This window comes from Hordeum vulgare, chromosome 2H, assembly GCF_904849725.1.
Source record: "Hordeum vulgare subsp. vulgare chromosome 2H, MorexV3_pseudomolecules_assembly, whole genome shotgun sequence".
NCBI lineage: Eukaryota > Viridiplantae > Streptophyta > Magnoliopsida > Poales > Poaceae > Hordeum > Hordeum vulgare.
This window is the reverse complement of record NC_058519.1, coordinates 11,976,754-11,999,149: the sequence shown is the minus strand read 5'-3', so window position 1 is coordinate 11,999,149 and position 22,396 is coordinate 11,976,754. Positions and strand designations below refer to the sequence as shown.

The 22,396-nt window shown below is 46.2% G+C and overlaps 3 protein-coding genes across 3 annotated transcripts; 1 reads left to right on the top strand and 2 right to left on the bottom strand.

The window, feature by feature from the left end:
• The first annotated feature begins 1,350 nt into the window (after positions 1 to 1,350).
• Positions 1,351 to 4,768, top strand: LOC123424424 (probable glucuronosyltransferase Os04g0103100). The gene is made up of 4 exons (XM_045108039.1): positions 1,351 to 2,570; positions 2,970 to 3,219; positions 3,570 to 3,790; positions 4,494 to 4,768. The coding sequence occupies exons 1-3, from the start codon at positions 1,813 to 1,815 to the stop codon at positions 3,738 to 3,740; spliced, it is 1,179 nt and encodes a 392-aa protein (XP_044963974.1). The 5' UTR covers positions 1,351 to 1,812; the 3' UTR covers positions 3,741 to 3,790; positions 4,494 to 4,768.
• A 639-nt stretch (positions 4,769 to 5,407) lies between these two features.
• Positions 5,408 to 8,340, bottom strand: LOC123424423 (eukaryotic translation initiation factor 3 subunit M-like). Its single transcript, XM_045108038.1, has 9 exons — positions 8,007 to 8,340; positions 7,777 to 7,915; positions 7,477 to 7,689; positions 7,207 to 7,351; positions 6,479 to 6,629; positions 6,297 to 6,406; positions 6,124 to 6,221; positions 5,965 to 6,034; positions 5,408 to 5,778 (listed from the first exon to the last, which is right to left on the bottom strand). Exons 1-9 carry the CDS (start codon positions 8,233 to 8,235, stop codon positions 5,689 to 5,691), a joined length of 1,245 nt encoding a protein of 414 aa, XP_044963973.1. The 5' UTR covers positions 8,236 to 8,340; the 3' UTR covers positions 5,408 to 5,688.
• Positions 8,341 to 9,629: 1,289 nt separating this feature from the next.
• LOC123424422 (rhomboid-like protein 19) lies at positions 9,630 to 12,706 on the bottom strand. Its single transcript, XM_045108037.1, has 8 exons — positions 12,391 to 12,706; positions 11,874 to 11,992; positions 11,704 to 11,764; positions 11,178 to 11,344; positions 10,796 to 10,910; positions 10,448 to 10,650; positions 10,247 to 10,357; positions 9,630 to 10,107 (listed from the first exon to the last, which is right to left on the bottom strand). The coding sequence occupies exons 1-8, from the start codon at positions 12,487 to 12,489 to the stop codon at positions 10,020 to 10,022; spliced, it is 963 nt and encodes a 320-aa protein (XP_044963972.1). The 5' UTR covers positions 12,490 to 12,706; the 3' UTR covers positions 9,630 to 10,019.
• Positions 12,707 to 22,396: the final 9,690 nt, after the last annotated feature.

Genomic DNA, 22,396 nt, shown 5'->3' with positions numbered 1-22,396 from the left:
CTTGTTCCCACATCATTGCAGCCCCACGAACAATTCCCCAACACTCTTGCAACACTTCAAAAGCCCTCTCCACATCCTTCCTAGTTGATTCCTCCATTGTTGCGAAGTGCTTTTGTTTTCTGTCATGTGGTTCGGATATGGTCTTCACAAATGCAGTCCACTGAGGATATATTCCATCAGCAAGATAGTATCTCATGTTGTAGTCTCGGTCGTTGACGGCGTAGTTGCACGGAGGTGATTCCCCGTTGCAAAGCCTCCTGAACACCGGCGATCGTCGAAGCACGTTGATGTCATTATGAGAACCTGGCATTCCAAAGAAAGCATGCCAAACCCATAAGTCATGTGATGTCACCGCCTATAGTATGATGGTGGCCTATTTTGTGTGACCTTGATACATTCCTCACAGACCTTTGGGCAGTTTTTCCATTGTCAATGCATGCAATCGATTGATCCGAGCATTCCTGGAAACCCTATCGCCTCTCCAATTGCCAACAACTTCTCCGTGTCCTGTGCATTTGGCTCCTCGAGATACTCTTCTCCAAACACCTCCACCACAACACGGGCAAGTTTGACAGTAGTTTTTAGGCATGTGTTCTCCCCCATCCTGACCACCTCACCAACGGCATCAGCCGCAGTACCAAGTGCAAGTATCCTCATAGCAGTCGTGCACTTCTCCTTGACGGAGAAAGAGAGTTACCGCGACAATCCCTTATGGGCTTGAGGTAGTCATCGTGTGCCTCCACTGTCCCTACAATGCGTAAAAACGACGGAGCGCGCGCGGCGGCGGAGCTGCGAGAAGGACGACGCGCGTAGAAAGAAGAGAGGAAAACGGGAAATGGATCCGGCAGTTCTACGGGGTGGATTTGGTACAATTTGCGGTAGGGTCGGGGTGTCGGGTCCGACGTGGCGTGTGTGTCCTGGCGCGTCCATATCCGTTTCATATTTTGGTTGGAAATGAGGTGTGCCGGTCAGGCCGGGCATTTAAATACGGTTTGAGAGGTTCGTCTGGATCGAATTTTTATGACCGAATAATAACCGAGCGACCTGCCCGGACGTCTGAGGGGTCCGGGACGTAGATGTTCTAAGATGGGGAAAATGTAAATTTACATTACATGACCTCAAGGAGAAACAAACACAGTATAGTAGTAGTATAAAAGTTACTGCTGGTGAAATGTCAACACGGTAAAGTCAAGCTACTGCCGAGCTTCCGGTAGAAAACCGGAAACGGCTCCAGCATTTCGGCGTCACCGAAACTCCGTTTCGAGATAGGAGTATGTAAGTATGTACGTACTCCTATGTGGAGCAATTATTAAACACCTGCTTGTTATTTACAGCCCTGTGTCCGTAGATCTCATCCAGTTGCTGCAGCTCTCCTCATTCCCTTCCCCTCTCCTTCCATCTCCATCCCCATCCCCACGCCGCGTCGTCTTCCTCTCGCCTTCCCTCCTCCCTCCCCGCTGCTCGGCCCCGCCTAACCTCCCCCGCTTTTCTTCCCCCGCCTGGTCCACGGCGACCTCGGACTTTCCTCCACCAAACCACGCCAACCTCCCCTCCTGCTCCATCCCATTCCATTGGCCGCCTCCTCAAAACATCCCCCCGCCATTCGCGCCACCATCCATTCCATTCCTCCATCCCTACTCCCCTACAGCCAGCTGCTCCGCCCCCTTTGACCCTCGCCGGCCGGCATCCGCCGAACTCGCCCCTTTCTTATCCCCCGCCCTCCCGCCCGGACCTCCCCTCAAGTTCTTGCAAGTACAGGACAGGACAGGAAAGGCGGTTTCTTGGTCTTGCAAGGAAGGAACAGAGGCCGGGATGGCGTCGATCCGGCGGCCGCACTCGCCGGCCAAGGCGCAGCACCTGCTACGCCACCACCACCCGTTCTCCACCGCCTCCCCGCCCTCCTCGCCGCTCCGCCACGCCTCCTCCGCCTCCTCCTCCTCCTCGCCGAGGAAGTCGGGCTACCCGCACCCGTTCCTCTTCTTCACCCGCCGCCCGCTCCCGCGCTTCGCCGCCTTCTTCCTCCTCGGCTCCTTCATCGGCCTGCTCCACTTCCTCTCCCACCTCCCGCTCCACCCCCACCTCCCCGCCCACCCCTCCTCCTCCCACCTCAACCATCTACAGCAACAGCAGCAGCAGGAGCAGGGGCAACCCATCACCCAGCAGCGCCTACCCGATGCCGCCGGCAGCAACGCCGAGGAGCACAGCGGCCAAGGCAAGCTGCTCATCGTCGTCACGCCCACGCGCGCGCGGGCGTCGCAGGCCTACTACCTGAGCCGGATGGGCCAGACGCTGCGCCTCGTCCGCCCGCCCGTGCTCTGGGTCGTCGTCGAGGCCGGCAAGCCCACCCCGGAGGCCGCCCTCGCGCTGCGCCGCACCGCCGTCATGCACCGCTACGTCGGCTGCTGCGACGCCCTCAACGCCTCCGCCTCTCCCGCCGTCGACTTCCGCCCGCACCAGCTCAACGCCGGCCTCGAGGTCGTCGAGAACCACCGTCTCGACGGCGTCGTCTACTTCGCCGACGAGGAGGGCGTCTACTCCCTGCCGCTCTTCGACCGCCTCCGCCAGATCAGGTGCCCGCCCATTTCCCCTGTCCCGCCTCCAGATTCACCTAACAAATGTGCAATCTTTGCTGAATTATTATTACTCAAGAGCAGTAAACAAAGCCGCCTCAAGATCCGAGCTTGCTTTCTATGATGGCAAAGCAAAATTTGGCATCTAGACATTGAAAATTCTTCTTTCAAGATTTCGGTAGTGTACATGATTTGCCTTCTAGTTCTAGGTTGCCATTGATGCTTTAATACCAGCAGCACATTCCTTGCCTGGAACAGCAGTTAGTATCTGCTAGGCTGGCAAGCAAATGAATCTGAAACCTTATGCTCAGGCATCATATCACTGGATAATAAAATTGGATGGATGATGTGTAAAGCTCCAGCTTATTGTTGACTTGCTGCTGCCTTTCATTGATTTAGGAGGTTCGGCACATGGCCCGTTCCGACGATCTCCGACGGTGGTCACGGCGTGGTGCTCGAAGGCCCCGTGTGCAAGCAGAACCAGGTTGTGGGGTGGCACACGAGTGGGGATGCCAACAAGCTCCAGAGATTTCATGTCGCCATGTCGGGCTTCGCGTTCAACAGCACCATGCTCTGGGATCCCAGGCTGAGGTCCCATAAGGCCTGGAACTCGATCCGGCACCCGGAAATGGTGGAACAGGGCTTCCAAGTAAGCTCCCTGCTCCTCTCCAAATCTCATGAGAGCTTCACATGTTATGTTCAAGTCAATTACTCTAGTGGCTTGTATCTTGTGTGCGTGTACATTTTAATCGATTGGCATTTTGTCCTGTGCCAACCGCTATACCGACACCGCATACGGGGAAATTCAAATGAGAACAAAAGGGCGACAATGGAGCAAAATAAGAACAAAAGAAAAAAGAAGCAGTTGTGTGTAGCCATCTAGCAACATGGTGATCAAACAAATGGGAGATCAGTTTTACCAGCTTTGTTTGGGACTTACTGGCTAATGCTTTTCTGCGTGGAGTATTAACAGCTGAGATTCTTCTTGTTACTTTGCAGGGAACCACGTTTGTGGAGCAGTTAGTGGAGGATGAGAGCCAGATGGAGGGCATACCTGCAGACTGCTCCCAAATAATGAACTGGCATGTGCCATTTGGATCTGAGAGCCCGGTATATCCCAAAGGGTGGCGGTCCGCGGCGAACCTGGATGTTATCATCCCTCTAAAATAGCGTCATCAGAGCAGCTCCGTTCATCAGCAAAGCACTAACTCGTTTGACAGGTCGGTTTACCTTTTGATCCCATCTCGCAAACTCTGCTTTCCCTCGGTGCGTCTGGATCGATTGCGATGCCTGGTTGTTCCTCGTTTAATTGTGCTTTTGCGTCCTTCAACTTGGCGCTAGCGAGCATACACGGGCGTCATTCGGTTCTGTTTGTCCTGTCTCTTTATTCCGGTGAATTTTTCTCCGGAAAATCGCTGGAAGATGTGCAATGGTACGGCTCAGTATGTTAGATTAGTTGGCTTCTGATTGTGACCCCTTTGAATTTTTCATCTACCGGGTGTCCTTCGTTGACAGGGACAATGGTGTGTGCAGCTGGCTTTCTGTCACTGTGCAATTAATCATTTTCCTGGAACTATTTCTACATCACGCAACGCTAGATTGGGTCAACTTCACAATTTCTGCTTTTTGCAAACTTCTGATAATTTGCAGTATATCCATTAAGTTAGATAATGATGTTAAAATAGCTACCAAGCACTAGTCAAATGACACAAATTAAATTTAGTTGATTATTGAAAGAAAAGAAAAAGGCGAACTTCCTAAGAACCGGACTATGCATGCATTTGTTTGCACACATCACTCGCCTCTGAATAAGTTCTTTTTTTTCCTAGCCTCTGAATAAGTTTGCATCTTAGTTGCTGCAAGCATTTATGCTTAAATCTCTTCAAACTTTTTCTGAACCTAATTACTGGTGCTTTGTTTCAGGCATTTACATAGCGGTTGAGCCTTGAAGATTGGGCTTAACAGGTGCAGAGGCATTCCAGGCTGACTTACCTTTGAGAAGAAGCAGCAGCTCTTGGCAAGACGTTGCTACATGGTAGTTTTCGCAGTCCGACTTTTGGGAAATATTTTGTAGGATGGAGAGAACTAGTGGGGCAACTCAACATCTTTGCCATGTAAATGTAAATGTTGTCGCGATCTGTATTCATTTGTTGAGTTGGAAATGCCAAAAGGTGAAAAATATATGCAAGGTTTGAATATCTTTCAGTTGTTGCACATGGCCTTGGTAGGTGTTCAATACTACAAAGGTTTAAAGGTGCTCTTGGATTGACTGGATTCTCAAGATGACAGGAATACAAGAAATAGAAGTTGAATGCCCTATTAATATTTGTACAAGTACTAGGAATTCAGATCAAAAGAGTGTTTGATGGACACAGAGAATATGTAGGATGGAAGTTTCCTCTAAAAATGAGTCAAGAGCAATCTTCACAAAATGTAAATATCCAAGGGTTTCAATACTGGGGATGTGTGTAAAAGAAAAATCATAAGAATTCAAACCATCGAAAAAAATCTTATGTAATTTCTTGGCAAAGGAGTCCTCATTGAGAGACTCAAATACTCCCTCCGTCCCAAAATAACTGTTTCAAGCTTAGTACAATTTTGTACTAGAGCTAGTACAAAGTTGAGACACTTATTTTGGGACGGAGGGAGTAGTTTGTTATACTCTGCTGCAAGCTATTTGAGAGTGCACTTGTACCGGATGAACCAACTCAGAACACAGCTTGCTTGGAACGCAAGAAAAATTGCAGAACAGAAGGAGAAAAGAACCAGGTTCTAAACCGGAGCATCCATATAAAACACCAGCTGTTGATAAAAAAAAACATGATACAAATTCTCAATAATTCCAAAGCCAGACCTTTGAGAATAAACAATTATCATGATAAACAGGCATCCAGTATGAACAATCAGGAATGTTTGTAAACGGCTGACATGATCATCCAGTATGGCTTTTGACTACAAAATTCATGCAACATGAGATTGCTTAGCACGACACTGCAAACCAGGATAAAGCCAGCATGATCATGTGGTAGAAGTATTTCGGATTACAAGATGTCTAATACAAAAAGATTGCTCATCTAATCTCACAGACTATAGTCTCGGTTTGGGGACTCCCCTCCGATCAGCGGATCATCAACCCTTGCATCCCCTGCCCGCCATCTTCAGTCACCTTGTTAGCTTGGATCGTGTTGATAGCATTTGCGATGTTTCCCTGTAGCAGAATGTTAAGAGGAAACTGGATTAGTTGCTCGGTAAGCACCTGAAAGTTCTCAAGGTCACTGTAGAGTAACATCTGACACTCATCAAGAAATTGAAAAGCTATGCATGTTTGAACTAGTTTATAGCAGAAAATTATCTACTGTAAATTTGAGACGAGGGGTAACTGTGAGAGGCTTACCCTCCACACTCCAAGCTTTGAACGTAGACTCTGCCATTTTGGCATCCCAAAGACCCTCGCAGTATGCCGGCTGAAATTACATACCAGACCAAGTATTAACCAAAAAGGGAAAGCATAACACTGTGATATGGAGCAAGAAAGTCTTGTGGACATGAACACCTGACAATGACCAATTGATTAAGCTGGTCAACTTTGCAGTCCAAAATCTTGGATGAAATTGCTTTCACAATCCAATATTCCACCTCATCATCATTAATCTAACGAAGAAGTAAGAAGTCAATATAACATAAAATCAAGTGAACAACAATAGGAAGGCAAGGTAAGCCGATTACCTCAAGGGCTTTTGTAATTGCAGAGTAAGGAATTTCCCCAGAACAATGGCCGCTCAGATCAAGTAGGGACAAAAGACGCATTTTGGTAATGCACTCCTCATGAACCAGTCCTGTAAATGGTCCACCATTAGATATCCAAAAGTTGAAGCGAGTATTGCTAACATTGGTTCACCAGAACATACCATATCCTTGCAGCAAGGCAGAGTTAGCAGTCTGAAACTCTAAATAGGATCCGAGCCTTTGAGTAAGGAATATCTTCAGTAGCTCGTAAACTGGCTGATACTTCTCATCTTTCTCGAGCTGTGCAACAGCTGGCATTTCGAGCAGGTCACACTGCAATAAGCATATTTTCATCAATACAGTATATAAGGAATGCAGCCGGTGCTAGGTTTTTAACTGGCATTAAACCACATGTATAGTTTGCCAAGGTTAAAACTTGCGAAATAAATCCCTCAAGAATTTCAGAACCTACAGTTGGCATACAAGGCACAACGCCATATAAAGCAGTGGCAGAGGAATTGGGCAATGCAATGCATAGCGGCACAAGTTTGTGGAAGCAATAATCCATCAAACCAACAGAAGAACGCTTGTAAGGGGCATCTTGTCACAATGTTGGCTCGGTCCAGTAGTAACCAGACATATTTAAGGTTGACACGATTAACATTCACATGCTAGTGCGAGCAGATAGCTTTAGTCCATTATGTAATTCACATTTGGTGACATTTTGCAGCTGCACTTTTTGGGGCCAATGGTGGATGGTTATCACCAAATTCACGTTTGGTGATATGATTGTAGAATGGCATGTTATATCATGTCAAACTCATAAGCATGCATTACGTCTCCCACTAGATTTTTTTTTCGCCCAAACACAAGACCTAAGGCGGAGATGTGAACCAAGGGATAAAAATACCTGATAGAGATCAGATGACTTGACAAACTCAATGATTGCTGCAGCAGCTTCTTCCTTTGCGGCACCGATTGCGTCGGCCTCATCAGCCGATCCATCGAACATGGCCAGGTACTTGTTCAGAAACTTGAAGTACTCCTTGGCCATGCTGACAATCATATCATAATAACAAGAATGGACCGCATCAGTATACAATCTTCACATGCCACTTACACACTGGGGTAAAAAAAAAATGCAAGAAACTAGGAAGCAAAGAGCGGCTGCGATGGTTACCCCTTCTGGTCCTTGAGAACCCTGGAGACGGCGAGGAACAGGTCCCTCTGCTCCGGCTTGCCGATGCCCCAGTAGGCGACGAAGGCGTCGATGTTCTTGAAGGTGGGGACGACGCAGTCGGCGGCCTTCCCGGCTGCGGCGAGCTCGAGCGCCTTCCTGTAGACAAAGGCCTTGCCGGAGGGGCTCGCCAGCAGGTTGTACAGGCTGAAGAGGCTGCGCACGACGTCCACCCATTGGCATCGTCAGGAACCTTACATAACAATCCGATGCAGAGAGGTCGCTGGTGCTGGCGGTGCTTACACTTTGATGCGCAGCGTGGTCTTGTCGGCGGGCTGGTGGGTGAGCTTGGCGCAGATGAGCCTGGCGATCTCCAGCGACTCGTCCTCGGATCCGGCCTTGGTGACGAGGTTGCAGATGACGGTGAGGATGCACTCGAGCTCTGCGGCGACGCGGGGTCAGCAAAGGCGCGATCCAAGCGAGGAGCGGACGGAGGAATGGGGGAGAGGGGGAGGGGGAGGGGAAGGGCTGACCTTTGTCGGGGACGCGGGGGGAGAGGAGGAGGAGGTCGGCGGAGGCGAGCATGAGGGCGGCCATGTCGAGCCAGCGGCCGGCGAGGACGTGCTGCTGCGCCTCGGCGCAGAGGCGGGCCACCTCCGGGTCGGCGACCTCGGGGCCGGCGTCGGCCCAGGTCTGCTGCGCGATGGAGCGCACCACCGCCAGCATCGGCTCCTCCTCCGTCGTGTTCACGATCGTCGCCATGGCCGGACGGACTACTTCTCTCCTCCGCGCTAGGGGTACGCCGCCGCTGACGCTGCTGGTGCCGCCGCCGGAGTGGGAGAGGGAGATGGAGGGGATGCGGATTGGGAGGCGAGAGAGAGGAAACCCTAAAGCCCAATGCGGCCGCGTCTGCTTAACACCCCGACGCCTCGGGCCCACATGTCAGTCAGTGTCTACTCGCCTAGGCAGGCCTTGGGTCCAACCATGAAAGACGGTCCGGTCCGGTCCGGTCCGATCCAAAACCATGGGCCCAACTCAATAGCACTTATTTTTTTCATGTGAAATAATACAGGCAAATTTTTTATATGCTCAAAAAATAGAGGCGCATTTTTTTATCTTAATTGTTTTTTTTGAATGATTTAAAGATTACTAACCACACTTGCTGTTTCTCTCTAAAAAACACACCTGCCGCGTGGTAATTGTTTGAGGTTTTCGGAATAACTTGGAGTAAATTGCAAAAAACCATCATAATTGGGGCGAAGTTTTCAACGCTTCAGGAAAAAACCATAAAACATGCATTTTGGTGGGTGTTTGATAACTTTTGCACAATTGCGGTGGTTTTTTGCAATTTACTCAATAACTTGTAAGGCGATTCATATCAAAATATCTAAAAACTTTGCGAGTGTCTTTAGACTCGTGGTTCTCGAAGGCATCGTATCTAAAATGTTTGATCGCAAATATATATATTTTGTAAAATATATAATTGTACATGTTATTCATGTACTTGTAAATTTTGATTGAGAAAATAACATATTTGTGCCTTAATTTTGTGCTCTAGAAAAAGCAACACTTATATTTTTTCCACAAGTTTTACAAACGCAAAAAGGACTCGACATCTATATATCTAACTTTTTAGGGGAATTTTTGACACACGGAGAAAAGAAAAAAACAACTGCACCTTCCAATTTTCGATAAGATTTCACATCTGTGAACTAGCACTCTTCCAGCAGATAATTCTATCCGTGTTTGACCCAACGAATCATTCGTTTGGTTAAGCTGTTTTTGCATATGCTTTTCATTTGACTATCTTCTTTCAGTATTGTCAGCACAAGAGAAGACAAAGTTAGAGAAATACTATAATTGTATAACAATTGTGGTGTTTTTAAGTGGGTGTACGTATGGTTTTATTTAATCTGATATACCAAACACCATTGGAACAAAAAAATATTTCCAAGTAGCAACTAAAATACATACCATGCAAACTTCTACAAACTGGAAAAAACTGGCAAAATCGTACAAACTGAAATTAAAACGATATACATTCTTCTTCGGAATCTGCATTCTATTTATGCCTTCAGATCAGATCAACCAAAAATTCATGAGAATTTTCTTCAATCACATGCGTTGTGTCAAAGATCTTGAAAGCAATAGACCAATTCGAACCAAATATGTTGGGCTGGATCCCAAACACATCCAGTTTATTGCCTGTCCTTCTGAGCCATCATTGTCTTGACTGAAATCACAGTGCACATGGAAAAAATACTTAACAATGTTACTGACAAGTCATTCCCACTTTCTACATTACAACATCTGGGGCAGGGGATGCCACCCTTTTTCTTCTTTCCTCACTGTAATCAGGAACTACAACACAATTTAACCAACCAATATTCGCAAAACAAGGAAACAAAAAAGGGCGGTAAAGTATTATCATATCATCGGTCCACTGTAAAAATGAATATGCTCCCCAGAGAACAAGTCCGGGGAGTTACAAAGCACGGAGGCAGGCGACCGTGGCTGCTATGACGGCGTAGGAGAGGAAGAAGCTCTTAGTCTTCCGCGGAGTGAGCTGGGGCTTCGGCGTCAGCCGCATGATCCGCGGCCATCCTTTCCTCGAGAACCCTCTCGCCACGCTCCCTGCAATTGGTGAGAATTGAGTTGGTGAGCTCCGGAAAGATAAAAGGTTTTTCCGTGAACCCGTGATTTTGTATTTTCAGCCTCACACTGCCACTATTTTGTGGGTTCGTTTATACTGAGTTTTGCGTGTGAACTATACCTTCTTCTCGATGCCTTGGTAGGATCGGTAACTGGGAGGGCAATTTCCGAAGTCTTGGACCTCGCACACAACATGCGGTCGAACATGTTAGCAACTGGGTCTGTGACTGGCCTGCAAGGATCACACACAGTAAAGATTAGTTGAGAAGCTGGGTCAATGGGATAGCCTTTGCAAGTTTAGTATAATGGAATTCAAAATTACCGCATGGCATCTGGGAACAAGCTGGGGAAGGAGAAGTCATCACTTGGGTCGCCCTTAAGTCCTGTCAGTGGGTTCCTCTGGAAGTATCTCAGGTAAAGCCAGCTGACGTACATCCCAGACAACAAAGTCGGCAGGAAGTTGATGGAATCCGGCACGATGAAGGCCATGATAGTTGAGAAGCACATGACAAAGAATGGCATCCACTGCAGCAGCAGCAAGGAAGACAAAAAGAGACAGAGAACTCCACATCAACAAACTTATAACTTGTCGTGGAAGAAGTATGCAACAATACAGTTATACAGCCATAGACCATAGAAATTGTACTGTGCTAGTGGTCTATCAATGTACCTTAGCCTTAATTTTCCAGAAAAAGCACATGGGGAGCTCAAGGTTTGGCAAGAGCTGCTTCAGGCCAACCAGAAAGCCAGCAAGAGCGCCATGGAAGCCAGAAAGTGGCGTCACACTGCACATCATGATATAACAAGGTTAGCTAGCTGGTGGTTATAATGTGCAATATTTCAGCCAGCAGCGTCACGCCATTTTCATGGACAATCGTATTATAGTCCAAACAATCATAGTACCGCAGTGTTCTAATACAAATATGAAAGATTATCCAATAGAAGTGTAATAAGCACACAAATGGAGCCACTATGTCTATGTATGCTAAATGGAAAATAAGTAGCATGTTGAGTACTAGTACATACTAACAGATTGTTGGCTTACAACTTACAGGAAGCTCTCTTTCCCGGTGACATAGTACAGTGCAACGGCAATGCAGAAGGCAAGGACACCGCAGATGGAGTTGATCAAGATAATGAACTTCAAGAACTCCTTGCGGCCCCAGACTGGCTCGATATCCTTCCCACAGAAGAGCAGACCAAGGGAACTGCCAATAGCCTACAAAAAAAAAGGTTAACATAACGCACCGAACACACAAAGGCTGTTACACTTTTGAGATACTTTCTGAATTGTGCTATTCGAAAGCGATGACTGGCGGATGCTCTCAATACAATGGTTTTTTATTTGGAATTTAGTCGCACAGCTAGCCGAGTTGCTGTAAGTTTCAGTTTCTGTGGCGATGACGGAGTAATTGCATATGACTGGAGAGAGATCTAGAGGCCCTGTTTGGATTCATCCAGATTATATAATCTGTTTTTTATAAGCTATTATGTTTCCAAACAGGGCAGTTTATACTATAGATTTTAAAAACTAGATGACCAGATTATTAAAAACTCATAATCTACTCTTTAGCTCACCCCTGGAAGGACTTGCTCGATGTAACCGGCTGTGAAGACGGTCCATACAAAGGGAATTGTCCTGCAAGTCAAGATATACAGAAGAAACTCATTAGAGATGGAATTGAGCTGCCAATTTTCGAACCCAGCAAAATTCAGAGCCGCAACGATTCTTTCGGAATTTGACGCACTTGGCGGGGATGATGGCGAGGTAGTTGAGGGAGGATGGGAGGAGCTGGAGCAGCACGTAGCCACCGATGAGCACGACGACGAGGCCCTTGCAGGTCCGCGTGAACTCCTTCCCGGGAACCTGCACGCGCGCCAACAAGAGGGAAACGCCACCCGTAAGTAAGCAATCAACGACAATTGACCAACAGACGCAGATCTGAGCAGCCAGACACGCAATGAGCTGCTGCCCCGCTCGGCCGGCGAGGCGCCAGATCGAGGTACCCAGCGGTCAACGCCGCGAGATCCCAGGATTACCCCCCTCAGATCTCGCAAGAAACTAGCAGGCAGCTACGCCGGAAATGGCGGAGCAAACCGCCAGATCTCTGGCTGGCACGGCGAGATCCGGCCGCCACCAACCGCCAGGATCCAGCCGTCCGGACACGGCCGGCCGGCGGGCGAGCAAGCTCAATTCTTGTACCCCGGACGCCGAGCAGGCAAGAAAGCAAGAAGTGGCGGCAGAGGGGAAAGAAGAGAGCTTACGACGGCGGGGGGAGCTCCGGCTCCGGCCTGGTCGGCTGCCGCGGCTCCGTCGCCGTGGGACTCGGCCGTCGCGGCCTGCAGCGGCTGGCTCTCCATCATCCCTGGCTCGTCGTCAGTCAGATCTCCCTCCCCTCCTTGCCGACTAGTCCCTCCTTGGTTTAGTAGAGGCGCACGGGGGAGGGAGGGGGGAGGTTGTTGGGGGTCAAAGCCTCAGCTCGGGTAAGCGGAGGGGAGGAAGAAGTGGCTGGCTCACTGCCTCACTGCCTACCTCGCCGGTTGCCCGTCGCCTTCCGACCACCCAACGCCAGTAATTACTATACTGAGCAGTGGCTGTGAGCACACGCTTCTTACTTAATTCTGGCGTTCAATCGGGCTAACCTCCCCTGCCTTTCCCTGCCACCCAAAGTCAACCGGTGAACCACATTGCCTATGTCACATTGTACTCTGTTTGGGTGTTGGAATTCGAATTGGTGTCGATGAGAGTTTGGTTTGGTTTGGAGGAGAAACACGGTTTATATATAAATACCAAGAAAAGGAAATACGTTACGGATTGACTGTAATTAGAATGTCTCCAAATGTTGCGTTTCGACGGTACCAGCAATCGGAGAGTATGACGGCGCTAGATTCGATTTCGAGAGTCATTTCATTGTCATGCTTTAGAGTTCGTATATCTGAATGATGATATTTCTCGATGAACATCTCCTCGTGTGACGGTGATGGTGGTGTGGAGGATAAAGCCCCTCCATCGTATTTGGACCCATGTGCAAAAGCTAAGAAGATGATGCCACGACCGACAATGATGAGCATATTAGAGGAACTATCATGCTAGTAATAGGCGGCGAGCCAAGGTGAAAACCGGAATGCGATGCGTCTGGGGAGGGGCCGCGATGTGTAGGTAGTCGTCAATGAAAACACTTATAGAGTGATTGTTCTTGATGGTGGTGGTTGTTGGCTTGGTCATTGACAACATGAGAAACTCATGGTATAATTCAGCAAAAGACATCAACTGTATCTTTCGCCCTCATAATTCATTGGTTGCGTCATTGATTATTGTGACACTTAGTCGGGAATGCTAGAGATGGGGGAGTTGCAGGCAAGGGGCCGCCTACTCCTAGGTATCCTTATCGTAGATTGACAAGGTGTGCGAGTGGATACGATGATGACATAAAAGCCAAGTTAGGATAGTCGATTCATCCCAATCAAGGGGGCAAACTCCACATTTTACCTAGAGCCAAATACCCTAGGTGAAATACCAAAAATCATAGGAAAAGACTTTACAGCTTGCCCTAGGTAAAGAATCCTAGGTATAGTATAGTTGGAAAAAGGTCTTTCCCTAGGATGCATTTCGCCGGCTCTAGGGAAAGTTCTTTACCTAGGGGCACAAGCCCTAGGGAAAGAAATTCGATGGATATTGCATCCTACATGGAAAGGTTGTTCGCCCACAGCCATATTAGGCCATAGGGAAAGATTATGGGGCCCTTTGTACTGCCATTTAAATGTGAAATTTAAATTTGTATTCATGCTGCCATAATTCAAAATCAAGCCATAGTTATCGATCGAAAGAAGCATCACATAATTGAAAGTGCGTTATATCGACTAGAGGGGGTGAATAGGAGATTTTCACAATTTCATCACTGAGGAAATTCCTCACTAATGACTAACTTACAGCGGAAACAGTAAAGGATCAGAAGTGCAAAGTTTCACAACAACAGTTTTTCAGTGTGAGGCATGTGAAAACAGATTGCACAGTGAGCAGGCACGCAGAAAACAGATGAGGATTAACTAGCGTGAAGAATTTGGGGTTGAGGAATTTCAGAGAAAGTCTTCAGCAAATTCTTCAAACAGTAACAGTGAAAGTCATCAACATATAATCTGAGGAAAGTAAGGTGTTGAGGAATTAGAACCCGTTTCCCAGCGAAGACAGTAGTTGATGACCCAGTTCCAACTGCTGTTAATGTCGTACATCTGGTTTGGAACGGCTTGGTATTGAAACCAAAGGACACAAATTCACGAGACACACAGTCCCTACCGTGTTCTCCTTGGGCTAAGAACACATAGTCCTTGCCCAACACTAGTGGTAAGTCTTCAGGGCAGACTTCCAAACCCTCACAAACTTGGTCACGCGACGATCCACAATTGACTGCTGGATTGCTCTAGACCATGACGCCTAACCGTCTGGAGGATGCACAGTCCTCAAAGGTAAAAGGCTTCAGTCCCACACAGGAACAACTTCTTCAGTGATGCTCAATCACTTGGTTCTAGGTTTGTGGTTTCGGTGTCTGGGGTATTTCCTCACTGATGAATTACTCTCGAAGACTCTGAGGAATTGGGTTGCTCTTATGACAGGTGTCAGTTCCTAACGGAGCAGCCGACCAGCTAATGGTTGTGGGGGGCGGCTATTTATAGCCTGAGAGCATCCCGACATGATTTGACACTAATGCCCTTAAATAATATGACCGTTGGTGTGGATAAGACCAATGACTTGGCGTGGCTATCGAAACGGTCGGAACCCTCAACTGTGAGAGTCCTCATGTCACTCGTATTCCTCACTTGAGGCTTTTGGTAGGATTAGGCTTGGGTTGAGCATCATGAGGAAATTCATTCCAAAGTGTAACTTCGACCCCCTTTAACAGTACGGTGTTCCTATTACTCAAGAGTGAAGAAAATAAATTAGAAACAGTAAATCTTCATGCTTCAAAGTCTTCAAGATGATTTTCTTCAGGACACACCGAATTCCTTAATTTCAATATCTTCATGAGGAATATCAATTTCATCGCAGATTCTTCGCGATTCAATTCTTCAGCTTCAGACCAATTTCTGCAACCGAAGATATATATTGTTAGGGGTCGATATTCATCAAATATCTCAAACTCCTCAGTGACTTATAGATCCTGTGTACACTCATAAACACATTAGATACTTAACCTATAAGTCTTCAAACCACCAAAATCACTAAGGGGCACTAGATGCACTTACAATCTCCCCCTTTTTGGTGGTTGATGACAATTAGGTTAAGTCTTCAACAGGGATAAAAATATGAAGTGTAAATACTCATTTGAGGAATTTGAAATCAAGATTCAGAGAGACTCCCCCTGAAGATGTGCATATCTTGAGGATTTTGCTTTTCACAGCAAATGCACATTGATGATTTATATCATGGAGTTCTCCCCCTTAGTCTTGTAAATCATGCATACATGTAACATATAATATGAAGAAAATGAAGATGCATGATGACAAATGGTATCTGACGAATACCAGCATGCGTGCATTAAAACTTGAGGAATAAACGTGCGAAGAAAAACGTTCAAAAGCGTCAGAGTACCATCGGTCTTAAGTTACAACTCATTACATAAAAACTTCAGAAGAGCCAAGAGTTTGTAACTAAAATATAGTTCATAAGCCCCAAAATATCCCGCTTGAAGACTAACTCTCAAGTTTCTCCCTCTTTGTCATCAAGTGACAAAAAGGGACAAACTAAGGACTAACGCCCGTGAAGACTTCACTTCTTGGCAGTTGATGAAGAGGCGTGATGCTTCTTGGGAGTAGTCTTCTTCCTTGGACCGGTAGCAGTGTCGAACTGTTCTTCATCAGTTTCAGCAGTGCGGAATGAAGAAAAGGAACTATCTTCAAGGTCTGGAACTGGAATTGGCCTGAACTTCTTCTTGGGCGGCCACGACCAGTCAAAGTCTCGCTCAAAGTCCATTTCTTCAAGCTCTGTCTGACTCTTCAGATGAGCAAGTGTAGCCCAGGTGCGATCAAAAACCTCATGCAGATAGTGATGGTTAAGCTTCACAGAGTTCTGTGTTTCAGTGAGGGTTTTCAGCATCACTAGATATGTGAAGAGTGGCATAGAACTGAAGAATGAGCTCACTGTTCCAATCAGAGATGTCTGAGCACATTGGTAGCAGGCCAACTTCATGGAGGACATTGAGGACTGGAGCTAGGCACGGTATTGCTTCAAGTTCAACGTGAGGAATATGCCTGTGTTGGAATATCTTGTTTCTTCCACACATCACAGAGGCATAGTAATTCAGTTGTATCCAAAATTTCAGATGTCTCATTTGAGGCTTATCATAGAGATTCTCTCCAATGAAGTACATGCGCTCTTCAAAGAAGTTCTCCTTTTGAAACTGCGGTCGCTTGGAGAATGGCTGACGCTGCATTGGCTGAAGATTTTGCTGAGGAACTGGAGGGGAGACAACAATTGCAGTCTCTGGGTTCAGCACGACAAAAGCATTTTCTTGGTCTAGTGCATTTTCCTCAGCATTGTCCTCAGGGTGAGGAATTTCATCAGCTTGGGCTTCAGGCTGGGCATCAGGCTGAGGAATTTCATCAACTGCAGCATCCTGTTGAGGGTTCTGCTCCGGAGAAGGAATAGGTTCATTCTGAGCCTCAGTGTGAAGATCTTGCTCAGGTGGAGGAGTTGGGTCAGCTTGTTCCTCATCTTGAGGATTTTTCTGAGGACTTTGAATTTCATCAGCTTGAGGAATTTCACTTTGCTCTTCCTGAGCTGGCATGATGACAGAGGCAGTTTCATCAGCTGGTGCAGCTGATCTTTGTGCAGTGTCTTCCTGAGGAATGGAGGGCTGAGGACTGTCGTTAATACGAATTTCTTCGTCAGTGTGTTCCTCAGATGCGGGATCCTTCATTTCCTCATATGTCCCTTTCTCTTGGTCTGCAAGGATGACCATTTCATAAGACGGAGCGACGTTGAGGGGCACAGGGTCCAGTGGAGCATTATCTTCAAGCGCTTTGAGGCGCTTGGCCTCTGTTTCTTCTTCTGCTCGGGAGGCCTTTCTCTTTTTGGCTTCCTTCTCAGCACCCCTGGTTTTCTTCACGTCTGATGTAGACGGAGTCATCTTCTTCACCTTTGAAGCTTTTGGTGAAGGGGTTCTCTCGACAGATTCATCAGCGGGCTTTGAGGAACCAGCTGGAGCAGAGTCATCAGCTTGCTTTGATGAAGCAGCTGGGTCAGGGGCAGTCTCACCAGCTGCAGCAGGTTCATCAGTTGGATTTTCCATGGTGATTTCTTCAATAGCCGGTACATCCTCATGGCTTTCTTGGGGTATTTCCTCAGCTTGAGGAGATTCATCGGCTGGCTCTTCAATCAGAGCCTGATGAGTTGATACTGGAGGGGCAGCCGTCTTGTTGTAGTCATCAACAACTTTAGTGGCAAATTTGATGAAACTGCTTTTGAGACTCTGACGATCAGATAGCTTTGAGTACTTCTCTGTCAAAGTCTTCAACTCAGCCTGTGTTGACACCAGTGCATCAGGCATCAAGTTGAGGAGATTCTGCTTGAGGAATTTCCCCTTTTTAAGCTTCGCAACCTTGGCCTGCTTGGCTTGTTGTTCTTTCCACTTGGCTTCATTGATAAATGTGGCCACCATGTGGCTGATGCCAGGGGGAAGTTTCAAATCATCAAGCGGAGTGTTTGGGTCCTCATACCAGATGTTTATGTAGTCTAGGAGGACCTTGGGGTCCATGGCCAGAGGAATGGCGCTACCAGATGCTTGAGCTACCCTCTCCTGCTTGTTTCTGATTATAGCTTGCAGAGTTTGATCATCATATTCATCACTGCCCTCTGATGCAGATGGGACTGTGATGATTTTGCTGGGGCTTGGTAGTCTTGCTCTTTCAGCAGACACCTGAGTCTTCACAGGAGGTGGTGAAGACTTTGTCTCCGGCCTGGTTGCAACTGGGAGTGAGGAGCTGGAGGTAGCGGGCATTGGCTTCATGACCGGCTTCAGTGATGGTTTCTCTTAGACTTCCAGCGGTGGCGCTAGGGTTCGGTGCTTTTTGCTGTAGCAGGAGAGCGATGGGGCGAAGAAGTGTTTGCTGATGGGGATAAGGACATATTTATAGCCATGCAGTTACTGTTGGCGCGAAGAGTTCGGACCAAACAACCCCTGCCTCTACGTCTGTGCAGGACACATGTAGTTCCTGAACAAGGCGGTGGAGATAGTGGAGATCGTGGTTATCCAAACGTGGGAAGTGGGGTTCAGTTACTGTTCATTAAAGAAACATTTTTGAAGAGTTGAGGATTTTGTTACATAATCATCAGCTGACAAGGACGCAGTGAGGATTTTGAACAAAGTTTGAAGTAGAACGCATATGAAGAATCGAATAGACTGGATGAGAATAGCATAGAGGGAAAGTAGGGTCCGATCACATTCACTTAGATGAAATATCAACTTAAAGAAATAGCTATAAGTGAATGCTGTTGAGGACTTGAAATCACAGTCTATCTAGTCAAACGAAAGTCATCAAGTGTTTTTGAAGATTTGAGCAACTTGAGGATTTTGTGATAAATCGTCATAATGAAGAACAACTGTTTTGAAGAAAAACACATTTTGAGGAAATGGAACATTGAAGAAAATCAACTTGAGGAATTTGCATGTTGGGCGGTGGTGTGACCCACCATATAAGAATGTTGATTACAGACGCCACGTACAATTGTCGTAGGGCCTTGAGAATCAATTTCTTTGTTGATTTCTTCACATTTAGAGTGATATTCTTCATTAGTTGAAGAAAATCAATTCATCATGTGTTGCACATCTAAGTCATCAATTTTGCATAAGTGTTAGGATGTGTGCATGTTTTTACAAAACATTTGAAGATTCTAAGATATTTAGCTCACACCGCAACTTGCAAAATCTTTTCTCATCCAAGGGCTTAGTGAAGATATCTGCCAGTTGATCATCAGTCTTCACATGGTCGATGAGGATGTTGCCCTTGAGGACATGGTCCCGAAGAAAATGATGACGAATCTGGATGTGCTTAGTCTTCGAGTGTTGTACTGGATTGTATGCAATATTGATTGCACTCTCATTGTCGTAGTAGAGAGGCACATTCTTCATGTTGATGTCGTAGTCCTTGAGGGTTTGCTTCATCCATAGTAATTGAGCACAACATGAACCAGCAACAATGTACTCAGCTTCGGCAGTGGAGAGTGATACGCAGTTCTGTTTCTTTGAGGACCAGCAAACTAGTGATCTTCCGAGGAAATGACATGTACCAGAAGTTGACTTGCGATCCACACGATCACCAACATAGTCAGAATCAGAATATCCTACCAGATGAAGATTGGAGCCCTTGGGATACCATAATCCTAGTGTTGGTGTGTGAGCTAAGTATCGAAGAATATGCTTCACAGCCTTATGGTGTGATTCCTTCGGTTTTGCTTGAAAACGTGCACACATGCAAACACTGAGCATTATATCTGGCCTAGATGCACATAGATACAATAAAGAGCCAATCATAGAGCGATATACCTGCTGATCAAATTCTTTACCATTTTCATCAGTGCCGAGATGGCCGTTGGTAGGCATTGGAGTCTTGGCACCTTTGCATTCATGCATGTCGAATTTACTCAGAACATCCTTGAGGTATTTCTTCTGTGATATGAAGATTCCATTGCGTTGTTGACGAATTTGAAGACCTAAGAAGAATTTCAGCTCCCCCATCATAGACATCTGATATTCTTCACTCATCATGTAAGCAAATTCATCACTGTATCGTTTGTCAGTACAGCCAAATATGATATCATCGACATATATTTGGCACACAAATAGCTCATTATCATAGGATTTAGTGAAAAGAGTTGGATCGAGCGAACCAGGTTTGAAGCCTTTCTTCATGAGGAATTCCTTCAATGTATCATACCATGCCCGAGGGGCTTGCTTGAGACCATAGAGAGCCTTTTTGAGTCTGAAGACTTTGTCTGGATTCTTTGGATCCTCAAAACCTGGGGGTTGAGCAACATATACTTCTTCCTCAAGCTTACCATTGAGGAATGCACTTTTCACATCCATTTGATATAAGATGATGTTATGATGATTAGCATAAGCAAGTAGTATTCGAATAGCTTCAAGTCTAGCAACAGGTGCAAAAGTTTCATCGAAATCTATTCATTCAACCTGGGTGTAGCCTTGGGCTACAAGTCGTGCCTTGTTCCTCACCACTTGACCGTCCTCATCTTGCTTGTTTCGGAAAATCCACTTGGTACCAATGATGTTGTGCTTGCGAGGATCGGGTCGTTTGACGAGCTCCCATACGTCATTCAACTTGAATCGAAGAAGTTCGTCTTGCATAGCTTGGATCCACTCCGGTTCCAGAAAAGCCTCGGCAACTTTTGAGGGTTCTGTGATAGATACAAAGGAAAAATGCCCACAAAAGTTAACTAAGTGTGAAGCTTTTGAGCGAGTGAGAGGACCTGGCGCGTTGATGTGGTTGAGGATTTTGTCAAGTTCTACTTCATTTGCAATCCTCGGATGAGCTGGTTGAGGATTTCGTCTGGGCTGAGGAAGTGGTTCTGGTGCAATTTCCTCAGGAGCATCTTCTTGATTTTCATCAGTAATGGGGATCGTTTCCTCATCAATTTCCTCAGTGGGAACAATGTCTTCAGTAGGTTTGAGCTTTATTGCTTCCTCAGGAGACAACTTATCTGGATTAGAAGGCAATTGCTCTCTTTGCGAGCCATTAGTTTCATCGAACCGCACATCTACAGTCTCAACAACTTTATTGTGATAGTTGTTGAAGACTCTGTAGGTGTGCGAGTCCTTTCCATAACCGAGCATAAAACCCTCATGTGCCTTAGGTGCAAATTTTGAGCTATGGTGAGGATCTCTAATCCAACATTTTGCACCGAAGACTTTGAAATAACTTACAATGGGTTTCTTATCAGTGAGGAGTTCATATGAGGTTTTCTTGAGGAATTTGTGAAGATATACCTTGTTGATGATATGACATGCAGTGTTGATTGCTTCAGGCCAAAAGCGATGAGGAGTCTGATATTCTTCAAGCATAGTTCTTGCCATCTCAACCAGAGTCCTGTTCTTCCTTTCGACGACACCGTTCTGCTGAGGAGTATAAGGAGCAGATAATTCGTGAGTAATACCAAGTTCATCAAGATAATCATCAAGACCAGTGTTCTTGAACTCTGTTCCATTATCACTCCTGATATGTTTGATCTTGATGCCAAAGTTCGTTGAGGCCCTTGAAGAAAATCATTTGAAGATTTCCTGCACTTCGGTTTTATATACTATGATATGCACCCATGTATATCTGGAATAATCATCAACTATGACGAAGCCATATAAAGATGCTGCATTGGTTAGTGTGGCATAGTGAGTAGGTCCAAATAGATCCATATGAAGCAATTCGAATGGACGTGTAGTGGTCATGATAGTCTTCGAGGGATGCTTGGATCTGGTCATTTTCCCAGATTCACATGCACCGCAGAGATGATCCTTGAGGAATTTGACTGATTCGATGCCTATGACATGCTTCTTCTTCGCGAGCGTGTGCAAATTCCTCATGCCTGCATGACCTAGTCTTCGGTGCCACAGCCATCCTTCTGAGGTTTTTGCTAGTAAGCAAGTGGCTGGTTGAGGATCTGTAGAGAAATCAACAATGTACAAATCCCCTCTTCTTACACCTTCGAAGACTTTGGATCTGTCAGATTCCATGATGACTACACATCTATATCTACCAAAGATAACAATCATATCAAGATCACAAAGCATCGAGACTGACATGAGATTAAAACCAAGGGATTCAACAAGCATCACTTTGTCCATATGCATATCCTTGGAAATAGCCACTTTGCCAAGTCCCAATACCTTGCTTTTACCTTTGTCAGCATATGTGATTTGCTTCAGAGGTGATGGAGTTAGTGGCATATTCATCAGCAAGCTTTTATCACCAGTCATGTGATGTGTGCAGCCACTATCAAGAACCCACTCAGTATTCTTGGGTTTATCATCCTGCAGATGAATTAGTACAGCTTACCATCTCATATGCTTCAGATTTGAAGAATATGATATCAATTTCATGAGATAAGAATTTCATCATAACAGAATTATAAGGACGTGTGAAATATTTCTATTTCATCAATATTAGTTTGCGTCCTATCAAGCATTTCCTCAGGTCTCCAGCAAATTCTTCAGATGATGATTTTCATCTGGAGACTTGACTTGCAGAAGTGATTAGTTCGATTTCTTCA